Source organism: Esox lucius, chromosome 17, assembly GCF_011004845.1.
Source record: "Esox lucius isolate fEsoLuc1 chromosome 17, fEsoLuc1.pri, whole genome shotgun sequence".
Taxonomy (NCBI): domain Eukaryota; kingdom Metazoa; phylum Chordata; class Actinopteri; order Esociformes; family Esocidae; genus Esox; species Esox lucius.
In genome coordinates, this window is record NC_047585.1 from 30,164,373 (window position 1) to 30,178,092 (window position 13,720).

At 42.5% G+C, this 13,720-nt stretch overlaps 1 protein-coding gene across 2 annotated transcripts in view; it reads right to left on the reverse strand.

Annotated features, from left to right (window-relative positions):
• LOC105017034 (low-density lipoprotein receptor-related protein 1) overlaps positions 1–13,720 on the reverse strand; it is a 156,828-nt gene that overhangs the window by 61,546 nt on the left and 81,562 nt on the right. For both annotated transcript variants that reach the window (XM_029114188.2, XM_029114187.2), the window contains exons 7-11: positions 9,076–9,238; positions 7,623–7,845; positions 5,125–5,314; positions 4,900–5,043; positions 35–271 (exon numbers count right to left, since the gene is read on the reverse strand). In XM_029114188.2, coding sequence (XP_028970021.2) covers positions 35–271; positions 4,900–5,043; positions 5,125–5,314; positions 7,623–7,845; positions 9,076–9,238 — 957 coding nt within the window. The remainder of the gene's footprint in view (positions 1–34; positions 272–4,899; positions 5,044–5,124; positions 5,315–7,622; positions 7,846–9,075; positions 9,239–13,720) is intronic.

Sequence of the window (13,720 nt, forward strand, 5' to 3'; positions counted from 1 at the left end):
TATTAATAGACTCCATGCAGGACATTGGTTTCACCCTCAGTCAGGATGTTGTCCCTCTCTGTGCCGTCAATCTTCTGACGGCCAATGAGGTAGCTGGTGGCATCAGCAAAATAGATGAAGTCGCTCTCTGAGTGGAAGTCAAGGGCTCTGGGGTTCAGCAGGTTCTCTATGGGGATCATGTACTCGTCTGGGACCTTAGCATTCATATCCATTCCTCGGATGACCCCTGGACGTCCTTTACCGTAAACCAGGAACAGCTCATGCTCTGGCTCTGGAGAAAAACACAGAAGAAAGAGATGATTTACTGGGTCTAAATAATGAGAGCTCACTGGGTTTATATTCATAAATAATGTGAGAGATTATTTACTAGGTCTATATTCAAAAATAACATGAGAGATGATTTACTTGGTCTATATTCATAAATAACATGAGAGATAATATACTCAGTCTATTTATTAATAACATGAGAGATAATATACTGGGTCTATTCATAAATAACATGAGATAATATACTGGGTCTATTTATAAATAACATGAGAGATAACATACTGGGTCTATTTATAAATAATGTGAGATAATATACTGGGTTTATTCATAAATAACATGAGAGATAATATATTGAGTCTATTCATTAATAACATGAGAGATAATATACTGGGTCTATTCATAAATAACATGAGAGATAATATACTGGGTCTATTCATAAATAACACAAGATAACATACTGGGTCTATTTATAAATAACATGAGAGATAACATACTGGGTCTATTTATAAATAACATGAGAGATAACATACTGGGTCTATTTATAAATAATGTGAGATAATATACTGGGTTTATTCATAAATAACATGAGAGATAATATATTGAGTCTATTCATTAATAACATGAGAGATAATATACTGGGTCAATTCATAAATAACATGAGAGATAATATACTGGGTCTATTCATAAATAACTTAAGAGAGAGGACTTACTAGGTCAACATTCAGAAATAACGTAAGAGAAAAATAAAACAAGCGAGGTCTTATATATTTATAAAAAAAACAGAAAAGAAATGACTTAAATTAATGATTAATGTCAGATAGAGGACTTACTGGTTCTTTAGTCATGAATAAAGTCAGATATATGACTTACTGATTCTATAGTCATGAATAATGTCAGATAGAGGACTTACTGGTTCTGTAGTCATGAATCAAGTCAGATAGATGACTTACTGGTTCTATAGTCATGAATAACATCAGATAGAGGACTTACTAGGTCTATATTCATGAATAAAGTCAGATAGAGGACTTACTGGGTCTATAATCATGAATAATGTCATATAGAGGACTTTCTGGGTCTATATTCATAAATAAGTTGATATGAAAGTAAAGGTTCTTCTCGACAGGTACACCCTGTACATGTTATCTTATACATTCTGATGTCAAGACTAGGCAGACTGAGTAACAAATGCAAACTTGAACGGTGACTCAAATATCTTGTCAGCTTCAGGGATGTTGCACTAATTCAGTCCTTTTAGATAATATGGTTAAAATAACTAATTTTATCATTCTGTCATGTTCAACTTAATATTTTTTTTTCCCATCTTTTTTTTCAAAAAAAAAGTACAGCAAGTGCCTATAAAGTGCCAAATAAAGCAACAGTCTTGTGACAGAGGGAATGGAAGCTTGTGTGCAACAGGGAGTGGCAAATGAAAGCATGCTTTAAGATTCACAAAATAAATGTAACCATTGCAACCGTTTAGCCAGTCTGTCCATGGGTACAAAAGTTGATTGGTATGCTTGACATGCTCAGTTTTACACCACAGTTCACCAGAAAAGAGCCAAATGAAAAGGAACCAGCTAAGTATCTTTCTTTTTTACAAAGAAATAGATTCACTCATGTACCCAGATTGACCTTCAAATAAGGGACATACATAAATGAATCACTAAGAACATGATAATCTTCAGAAATGACCTCGTCAAAGAATCAAATTACCAATGGTTTTACAAAAAGGTGAAATTGAAAAACATTATTGGATTAACCCCTTACACTCATGGGAATTGGTGAATGGACAGGGCTACAATAAAATGTTTCAATTATACTCAGGCCAAGGTAGCAGTGAAAAGGGAACCACACTTGGTCTAATGAAAATGTAGTATTTACTGTAGTTTTAACTATATTTATTGATAAATACATCTGAAAACACTCTTGATAACATTATAAGAATATTCCAGAAAAAGGGACAGCTCCAAAATGACTAGATGAGTATGTCTTTCCAAAGCAGCTTCAGAAGCCTAATTATATCCACTTTTATGGCTTTTAAGAAGTCATAAAATCTTCAACTATAATGTGTTTTTGTTTTAGCCTCTTAGCTCTGACGTTAAGGACTTACAGCAAGCACAATCACTGCTGTTGTTTTCGCAATCTAAAAATGTCCCAAAATAAAATACAATCTGGGTCAGGTGGGTGTTGTTTGAAAAGCTTGTCCCATTGTATTTTACAACTGAGTCATGTTGACAATGTTATGGTCCTAGGATATCTCAAGGCTATTCATAGAAACAGGCTGTCATTTCGGTGTCCATAGTAAAAAGAGTCCTGTCCAGTGTACATACAGGTGTGCGGTTCAATGGCAACCTTTATTTACAATTAAATCGTTACATATCAAGCAGGTTCATGACACCGTGTCATCAGACATAGTTATGATAAAAATCAACAGAAAAATTGCCTTAGAAAGTTTGTGTTTAGCTTGCGTGCATAACACCAAAACAGTATTCATTATAATCCTCAGTGTTTCATAACACATTCAGGGCTCTCAATTCATTGTAGTTCCCTGACTCAGACAACAAAAAATATGTATAAATTGCTGCCGTTGACAAGATACCTTCTTGTCAAAGTGTGTTTAAAGGGGCCATATGTAAGATATTTGCTGTGCTACTGTACTAGCATGAATACAAGTACAAATTACCAAAAGACAATTGTATTGACGTGTAGTGTCCTCGTTCTCATTTCAGACTCCCCACCCTGGACCACCCTGAACCACCCTGGACCATCCTGGACCAGCTAAAACTATTCTGATCTTGTTTGGTAAGGAAGAGGAGACACGTCATGTTATTTTCTAAATTCAGTCATGTAAAATGTTTGAGTTTTGCCCTTTCAAGGAGCCTTGCGGTTCGGAGCGATAACTCTCAACCATCAATCAATCAAATTTATTTATAAAGCCCTTTTTACATCAGCAGTTGTCACAAAGTGCTTTTACAGAAACATCCGGCCTTAAACCCCAAGGAGCAAACAACAGTAGTGTTGAATTTCAGTGGCTAGGAAAAACTCCCTAAGAAGGCCAAATTTTAGGAAGAAACCTAGAGAGGACCCAGATTTCACCTTTTGTGCAGTCCCTTTGTATTTGTGAGGGGCATGACCAAATGCTCCATTTAATAAGGCCTGCAGATCCATCACCAAACTCAAGAAGATCAAAATGTAAATTCACATTAATTAAAAGAGATGGAGCTTAAAGGTTACTATGCATAATGATCCTGAATGGATGTTTCATTGATAAAAATCGTATAATTATCATACGCTGTTGGAATGTTTTTGTCTTACACGTAAATTATACTATTCTGTTATGTGGCTATACTAGGCCTGTGTACAGATCCTGATGTGATCTGTATTATGTCTCTATTAGTATAGTGCACTGAAAATAAACAGAAGTACAGAATTTGATCAGAGGAAGCACAAAAGCTTCAACTCCAGAAACTCCAGACCTTTTGTCTAAGCATGAACTAAAGATCCCCAGAAGATCAGATCCACAGCCTGGCTTTCTTCAATCTTTTGATATTTCTTTGCGATTTGACAATTAAAATGCTGACACCAACAGTAAACTACACCACTCCATATAAGTAATTAGCATCGATTGAACAGGACAAAAAGAGTAGCATAACCCTGGCAAATCCAATTATTCATATTACACTTTCAGTTTATTCATACGTTGACGACGTGATCTGTTCAATGGGCTCTGGTGTTCTTTTTCATGGCACATAGGGTTATAGTCTAGAAATAAATCAATACTTTGTTACTTTCGCATCCTAATAACATATTAATAAATGCATCACTGGCAAGGTGGATCGATCTGGGATGGAGTTACATGACGTTAGTCAGCAGAAGAAGCTGGTCAACTCATAGAAGGCTGGTTAATATTATGCACTTTGACTAATTCAACCTCACTGCCCGTGGCACATGGTCAATGAAGAAATCAATGTCTGCCCTGCTTTAAAGTTACAGTGGGGCTTTCAGGCATGTACATTGATTATGGAGGCTGGTTGTCAATGTCATACATAAGTCAAAGGATTTCTATTGCTCAGACACTTAGGATTTACTTGCTTTAAGAGACAGCCACAGTGGGGGACAGCCAGAGCTTGAAAAGACCCAACGGGTGGAGCTCAAAGTGGATAGGCTGTGATCACCTTCTGCGGGTTCCTAACTTGCAAAGGTTCAGGCTATCAGGGGAAAGGTATTAAAGGCGCCTGGATGAATTAAGGATTTAACAAGGTCAATATCTTAACTGCTTATAAGATTGGGAAAAAGGACCTTCCCCAACACTTTCTTCCCCCTCTTACCAAGAAAAGTGGGTGGAATCTAGTGTCAGGACTTTCTTAAACACCTGCATCGTTAGGCTATGATGTGATATACTTTAGCAACAAGACCCAGGGGGGTGGGGGGGTGGTATATTATATAGCCAGTATACCACGGCAAGTTTCAACCGGGAGTTTCTCAATTTAGTGCCATGGTATAGTGGCAAGTACCAGTACCTAAGAGAGAATGGACTGTGAGGTAGGCTTTATCGTCTAGGAACACGTAGGCTATATGAGGACTGGCAGAAACATAGAGCATGTTAACATGGATCGGCTGCATGTTACTCACTCTTGCAGGACTTCCCATCACTCCCTAGGCTGAAGCCAGAGCGACAGCGGCAGGTGCGGGTCTTGTGGCTGTTCCCCAAAAGACAAATATCCGAGCAACCTCCGGCCTTCCCAAACTGGTCCGGTTCACAGGCATGGCTACGCACTGCAGGACAGGAAATACATTTAGACACGTGCGACTGACATGTTGTGTCCTGCCCTCAGCCCAAGCCTCAGCGTAGCGTACCCGGGGGCTGGCGTCTCTGGTGGTAGACGTGCAGGGCCCCTCCCTTGTCCACACGCGTCACCACCTGGTAGTCAGAGCTGTTGAAGCGGTTCACCCGGATCACACTGGTCTTCGGCTGCATGTTTCCATTGTCCGAGTTGGTGGCATACAGGTAATTCTCAAACACGGTCAGCCCGTACAAGTGTTCAATCTGAGAGGGATGGAGGGGAGATGGAGGGGATGGAGGGGAGTAAAGAGCAAATGGATGGGGATGGGGTGATGAAGAGGACAGATGGAGGAAGAGAGAAAAGGAGTACAATTGACAACAGCCCCTTGAACAACTGTTCAGTCTGTGTGCACGGAAACTATGATAGTCAGCTGCTTTGGAGTTGGAATCTGCAATGCAAGGAGAAGGAAGTCAGCCTCACAGCCTGAGTAAGTGGCTCCCATATACCAATCCAGCCTTAGTGGCCATATACTCTTATGATCTCCACCCAGCACAGACAGAAGAGGATTGGCCACCCCACAGAGCCTGGCTCCGCTCTAGGTTTCTTCCAAGGTTCCTGCAAGGGCTGTTGCGGTTAAGATGTTTTCCACCTGGGGTTCTGTATGTCGCTCAACACCACGTTGTGCGGTGCAACCGCCCATAGCTGCAGGAAGATGTTTTGCTGACAGCTGGTGGCGGGGTGCAGTCTACCGACAGCAGACACATTACGTTAGCGCTCATTCAAGTTCTCTGTGAATAAAAACTCATAAACCTAACTGAACTGTCATCACTGCACCGTCAGTTTGTATGCATTGTCAGGACTCAAAATCTGAATCCAGATTGACGCTGAGATTGGGAATATAATAGGTAATACATGTTATATAATAGTTCTAGGCCTAGAGCCTAAAATAAACACGACCAAAACTGCTCAGAACAATTCCCCCTATGTGAATAACGGACTGTTGCCAACTTCCCTCAGAGAGACTGTTGAAGCACTGTTTTCATTGAGTGTATTCTTCAGGTAAAGCTATTGTTAACTTTGCATAGAGGTTGTGGCGGTCGTTTTCCAGCCCCCCGTGGGTATCGTGACACTGGCAGATTTGCGGTGTGCGGTCACTGCGACAGCCCTACTTCCCGCATTCACTGGGAGCTTTCCCAAGTCACTATGGCCAAACGTTTGCATTGTTTCCAATTCAAGGTTTTAGATTGTTTTCTGTACAAGCCCTTTGGGACAACTGCTGACGTAAAAACTGGCTGTATGAATAAATGTGTTTGATTCATTTGCACTAACATGACATGGCTTTGTCACCCATCGGTGCTTCGGACCAGCGAGGCTAGTGTCCAATACCTTCAGGTAGAGAAGGAATAAACACACGCAGTCTTTGCAACAAAGACAGTACCATCAAAATCAATTACCATCCACGGCGCCATCTTCATCGCGGACACACGCAGACGTCACAGACTTGGTAGCGCGGCGAGTTCACGCACACACACGCACGCATGCACACACACACACACAGATTAAGAAACTTTTTGTGTGTGTATGTGTATGTCTTTGCCCGCAGGCTCAGTGAGTAAATGAAGGCAATTACTTCTGTGGACAGAGACAGCTAGCGCTAACCGGTTTGCTACACCAGCCACGGCATCACCCACAGAGCTCTGCTGTAACTCCTATTAATCAGCCCTCTAATGAAAAGGCTCCTGTCCACCCCCTGCACTCTTGTCCGAGCTCCATGGACGGCAGCACATTACAGCACGGCACTACAGCAGCAGAAAACCCCCCTCACCAGACAGGCAACACAGGAACCTCTACGTAGATTCACACAGGGAAAAGTGTTCAGCTTGTATAACAAAGGAAAAAGCAATTAAAGCTCACAGCTGTAAAGGGGCTCTTAGTTGTGTATTTGTTGCCATTAGTTCTTAAAGCAGTGCTAAACACTGTCCCCAAAGTAGGTCATCTAAATTTTCTTGAGCCCCTAAAGCAGTACACAGTCATGCACTTTCTAAGGCTCACCCCAATACCTTATTGGACAATGCAGTGTCGATTGCAGTCGATCCAGACCCCAACTTTTAATGGGCCTTTAACTCACCAAAGCAACAGTGAAGTGTGGACAAACACTTTGTAACTTATTTGTAGTCATAATCAGTAGTTCCTGGATAATGGTGTACTTGTTCTTGCTCCGACAGTCCTTGTGTGTGTGTGTGTGTGTGTGTGAGAGTGTGTGTGTGTGTGTCTCTCTCTTTACAGGTTTAACTATACTTGTGAGAACCAAAAATCTCTAGAAGAAGATGAAAATAAGATATTCTGGTAGGGACATTTTGTTGTCCCCAAGAGTGAAAAGGCTATTTTAGGTGGTTAGGTTCAGCGTAAAAGTAGAAATTTAGATAAGTGTTAAAATGATGGTTAAGGAAAATGGGAATCATGGTTTGAGTTCCCAAAAGGAGAGTAAAATGTGTGTGTGTGTGTGTGTGTGCGCCTGTACATGTGTGTGTGCCTGTGTGTGTGTGTGTGTGTGTGTGCGCGTGTCCTCACCAACAGGCCTTGGATAATGGTGTGCCTGTTCTTGCCCTCGTAGTCCACCACCTCTATGTAGTCCAGGTAGGCGTCGGCCCAGTAGACCAGCCGGTTGACCAGGTCCAGGGTGATTCCATGGGGGAACACAATCTTACTGTCCACCAGCTTGGTCCGGTTCTGACCGTCCATGTCACAACGCTCCACCTTGGGGATCTGACCGTAGTCTGTGAAGAACACTTTACTGTGGGAGGAGAGGGAGGATTCAACGTCTATTTAATTTCAAAGTAAGTTATTAATCAATTCCAGGTTTAAGTTAATTGATCATGACTATGTTCTCATTTACAGCCAAAACCCAGGGGAGAGGAGACAGGGCAGAGTGATGACTGATCTGGGAATTGATGCTGTCCTATCTTTTGTTAAATAGGGGAAACCAGAAACAAATTGTCGCTAGTTGAATAGCTTGTAACAATACATCCCAGTAAGGTCACAGAGGGAAACCTGGTATAGTTATCCTTCCACTCTGTCGGGATCCCAAAAATGGATATACTCTCACTGGCTTTATTTGTTTGGATGGAACTATTAAACAATAATTTGACGTGTTCTTGTGAAAAGATTATCATGAAAAAAATCTAACTGCACATCCCAAAAGGTTTTATAATCACAAAGAGTATTTCTTGTCAGATATCTAGCAGCAGCTGGACAACATCAGTGGAAGAGTCTCGAGTTAATGTACCAGAGTATATTACAGCACAACTAATTATAGCAGTGGAAATTGGTTAAAATGAAACACAAAAACATAGACACACACCCCTCCCCCTCCTGGAATTTAGTGTGAGACCCCTATCATAAACAGCAAGGCTGAAATGAAAACATGACTATATAAAAAAAAAAACATTTTGGAAAGACAGGATTTCAGGATTTGAGAGTGCTCAGGGCTGAAGAACAGAAATGAAACATCTGCAGTGAATTACTGCTCCTCCAAACCCTTTCAACCAACCAGAGGGAAGAATGGAACACTTCCAAGTGTTTGCGAGAACTTGCACCCCTCCCCCCACGCCTCACCCCCGGTTCATGACAGACCACTGCGGTCTCTCGGGGGAATGTTATGGCGCGGTAGAAGCACGTACTGTGCTGTGTGTCAGTGTGTGCTTCTTAGAAGAAGCCAGGGGGAGGGACATGTGAGCACATGCCCATTCAATCCGGACCAATGAATGGACATGGACACCGTGTTGGCCATCAGTGTGTGTTTGTGAAATGATCCGAATATTTGTCGTTTCACAGGGCCCTTTTGTGTGTCCATGAAGAATTTATAGCAGGTATGTCGGTGCAGGCTGTGAGTTAGCTATACACCCTCAGAAGCGTGTCTAAATGACTATAGGTCTATTCGTCATTGTCTTTCTTTATGTTGGCCTGTAATCTGCATCCTGTGTGTGTATGCATGGCGTGTGTGTGTGGTCCTAAGTATCCTCACCCCATAGTGGGGTCCAGGGCAATGCCCTTGGGGTTGTACAGCTCCTGGTCCAGCAGAGTCACACACGTCTGTCCATCCTTGTCACACACAAAAATCCGGTCGTCCACGTCATCCACAAAGTAGAAGTTTCCTGTCAGCCAGTCAATAGCCATCTGCTCCACATCTGGACGGCACAGAGAGAGAGATGGGAAAACAGAGAGAGAGATGGGAGAGGGGAAAACAGAGAGAGAGATGGGAGAGGGGAAAACAGAGAGAGAGATGGGAAAACAGAGAGAGAGATGGGAAAACAGAGAGAGAGATGGGAAAACAGAGAGAGAGATGGGAAAACAGAGAGAGAGATGGGAAAACAGAGAGAGAGATGGGAGAGGGGAAAGCAGAGAGAGCGATGGGAGAGGGGAAAGCAGAGAGAGAGATGGGAGAGGGGAAAGCAGAGAGAGAGATGGGAGAGGGGAAAGCAGAGAGAGAGATGGGAGAGGGGAAAGCAGAGAGAGAGATGGGAGAGGGGAAAGCAGAGAGAGAGATGGGAGAGGGGAAAGCAGAGAGAGAGATGGGAGAGGGAGTAAAAGAGAGGTAGAGAAAACAGGACACATGATGAGGTAGTGTACATGTTCCCACCGACTGCTGCACCATCATTGACCAGTTCCATCCAGTCAAGCCTGGTCTTAGGCCAGTTCTGGATGTACTGTGAAGGGATGTGGTGAACAGAAGGTGAGACAGGCTCCATTATAATTGCACAGTCCAATTAACTATGCAACTGTTCAGCTTGGCCAAACTACAACTGTTGGTATATTTAAATACATTTGGAATCACCAGCAACGAGCACATACCCTACTTTAATCACAATTTTTTGCAACTATGTTGTGACTATAAATCTAATAAAATGTCTAAAGTTACAAACACAAACAATAAAAGGTAGGGTGTCTAAAAGCCTGGATATGCATTCTATAAGAAACAAACACACACACACACACACACTCTAGAAATCCTGGCAGCCTCTGTAATTTTGGTTATTCTTTCCAATTTCCTTAAATGTCAGAACAGATGACCATGACATTGGCCAATTAGACCAAATCTACCCAATGTTCCTGTCATTCACAGACAGAGAGACAGGCAGACAGACTCTACACTCTCCTTCTGTTCCCAAGCCAATTGGAGTACAGTAGGTGACTGCTGACATACAGTTTGTGGGTACACTAGGTGACCACTAACATACAGTTTGGGGTACAGTAGGTAACCAGTTATATACAGTTTGGGGTACACTAGGTAACCACTAACATACAGTTTGGGGTACAGTAGGTAACCAGTTATATACAGTTTGGGGTACAGTAGGTGACCACTAACATACAGTTTGGGGTACAGTAGGTAACTAGTTATATACAGTTTGGGGTACAGTAGGTGACTGCTGACATACAGTTTGGGGTTACAGGTCACCACTGATATGCAATTTGGGGGTACAGTAGGTCACCACTGACATACAGTTTCAGGGTACAGTAGGTCACCACTGATATACAGTTTGGGATTACAGTAGGTCACCGATGATACACAGTAAGGTGATCAGAGCTACCCCACGTCGATCAGCCCAGTACGTCTACAACAGCTGAAAGAGGAGATCTGGACCTACTTTACTTGAGCATGTTTGATGTGTGGGGTGAGGGGTCACTGATAGAGAGAAGGGGATAGTTTTCTCTTAAAGATGAAAGAGTGCTTACAGGACGTTTATCAGCTCTAGGCAAGTCCAAAGTAACGAAAATACTGATGCACACTTCTGTTTTCATATGTGATTACATGAAAAGAGTAGGCATTATTGATGAGTGCAGGCATTATTACTCTATGAGATAGATTGAATTATTTCCACTATTAGGAAAACATTGAATGGATTACAAAAGATAGAGGTAGATTTGATGATTTCAACTTCTAGGGAACACAGAATGCAGGAGCAGCAGGCTTCAGGAGCAGAGGAAAAAATATATTAAAAAGATAAAGTTATCGGCCCAACAGAAGAGGAAGTTTAGAGAAATATAGGCAGGTTTTATTTTAACGTGGGACCCTCATTACCCATATCCAGCTGGCCGCCAGTCCAAACTACATTGATTTAGCCATGGGTGAAAGAAGAAGGTGAAAGAAGAAGGAAAAGTAGAGCTAAGAGGAAGAAAGAAGTGGACAGGGATTCAGAAACAGGGGCTTCAACAGCTGTCCAACAAAAACCAAACAGTAAAAAAAAGTGAATTCCCTGTTCAAAGGTACAGTTGGACTTTTCCCTCTACTACTGGTGAGTAGAATCTCCAAAAGGAAAGTCCAGGATTTGTTTGTTTGTTTGGTCCCTCCTTCCCCATCTCCTGCCTCTCATTTTCATCCATCCAACCATCCATCAACCCTTCCCTCTCCTTTCACTGTCCTCTTGCCTAGAGGAAGAACATTCTGGACTCATTAACAGCACCTCTGCCTGACAAAACAGCACAATAACAAAATTATTAACATAACAGACTACAGTGCTTTTTTCCTTTTCCTTCTCAGAATTTGTTGTTTACTCGGCTCAGCTCTATGCACGCCAATAGGAGGGAGGGCTACAGTTGTGAGGACACATTTTTCAAATGCACTTGGCATTGGACCAAATATTTATATTATTTGATACAAAGACATCCCATTGATCAATATTTGACGCGTCACTGTTGTTAAATACTATACCATGAAAGAGGGCTAGTAAAATGCTAGCGCCAACTAGGCTCTTCCCAGAAGTTCACACCCACCCCAAACAGTGATTTAAGGCTTAACACCCCCTAGTCACTTGAACACACACTCACGCACACACACACACACCCACCCACCCTCCACCTCCCTACCCTCAGAGACCATCTCTTCCATTCAAAACACTTCAGGCTTAAACACCATCTGGAGAACGCATCAAATAACAAGAGGGAAATTCTCCATAAAAAAGGCAAAAGGATGAGGGGAAAAGAACACTCCTTCTAAACCTGTTCCTGGTTAGGACCCAGCCGGGGGCACGCAAGGCCAGATCTAGAGGAATAACCCAGGAAGAGGAAGAAGTGAACAGACAAAGATGTTGTTTTTAAGTAGTTGGGTGATTTTAGGATTAGCTGGGAAGGGCTCTGAGTAAGAGACCGAAAGGGAGAAAGACAGCTAACGGAGAGAGAGGGGGAGAGAGAGGGGGAGAGAGAGGGGGAGAGAGAGGGGGAGAGAGATTATGCACAGACAAAATGTTGAAGGTGGAAGAGGTTTAAAACGTGACTCGCTCTTTTCCAGCACATGATCTCCTAAGCAGATTTATCAGAAACGCTTGAACTAAGCCTAGCAAACACAGCACCCAGTGGGCCTTGATAACTCCAATAACTTCAGGAAAACCATCAAAACAAACCAGCCACTAGAAAAAGTCTCTCTCAGACACTGGTGCCTCCTAACATAGGTTATAACAAATGCCAAGAGAAGAATGCCACAGCCTTAACCTTTTAAAACATCCCACGACAAAAAACTAGTGCACAGCTAGCTAGGCATGCTGGAATTCAATCAAAACTCTTTGCTACAGATCAGCTATAAACCTGTTTGTTTCTACCCTGGCTAATCTCTCTCCCTCTTTTGGTCTTTTTCTCTGTGTTTCATAGTAAGACCCACAAATATAGACAATGTTTGTTTATATCTTTTAATAAGGGCATCCCTGTACTGTACTACCCAGAAGGAGTGGCTAAGAAGGGATGTCTGTGTGGGAAGGCTTAATGTTCCTTAGTGTCTGAGTCAGGGACTAGCCTGGTCCACTGTTTCTGTCTGTGATAAGCACCACTTCTGGGGGAAATACTGTGCGAAGTCAGGTCACTGATCGGGTAGGCGGTGAAAGCAAAGAATGGTCAGCCAAACAGGCGGCTAATATCCAATCCACCCCTCAGCAGTCTGCTAGGCTAGTGTTGGGCAAGTGTGGTTGGTCTTAAAAGGGATTTTTCCACAGAAGTTAATAAGAATGGATTAGTCACACTTGCGTTAAAGATTAAATAATAAATCTACGCTAACATTGCTTTACGCTAGAACCAGTGTTAAACATGTTGGGATATTGACGGACGGGCGGAGGTGGTGGGGGATATCATACCTGTTGGTCACTATGGCCTTAGAAGCTATGTACATGCTGAGGTCATCACAGGGTTGGTGCTTTAAACACTGAGGACTTGCACTACCTCAACCCCTGGACACCACACAGTAAGCATGGGACATACAGAGCGTGAGAGGGAAAGAAAATGGAAGAAAAGGGGGGACTTGGAAGATCAGATCTGGACGACCCCTCTGTGTGCCATGCTGAGGTGACGAATCACTGTGACCACGAGTGCACCATTTCCTGTGTTGCGACGTTTGCCATTGGTTGCATGCTTGACCTAGACTGGCAACTCGGCAAGTGAATCCTATTCATTCGCTGTCACACACACACACCAAGAGCCTCAGCAAACTGACTCTCCCAGTCTTGTCTCTGAGGACTGGACTAGCTAGTACAGGAGGGTGTGTTGACAAATAATCTCGGAGCGAGTCTTGCTACCAACTAAAATACACTGCAGTCAAGAGTTCATTCAGATAAACAGGAAAAAAAGGGGAGTAACATCACAGAAATAAACATGAAATCTGCATGCAAGTGCCGGGATAGATGGCTGAA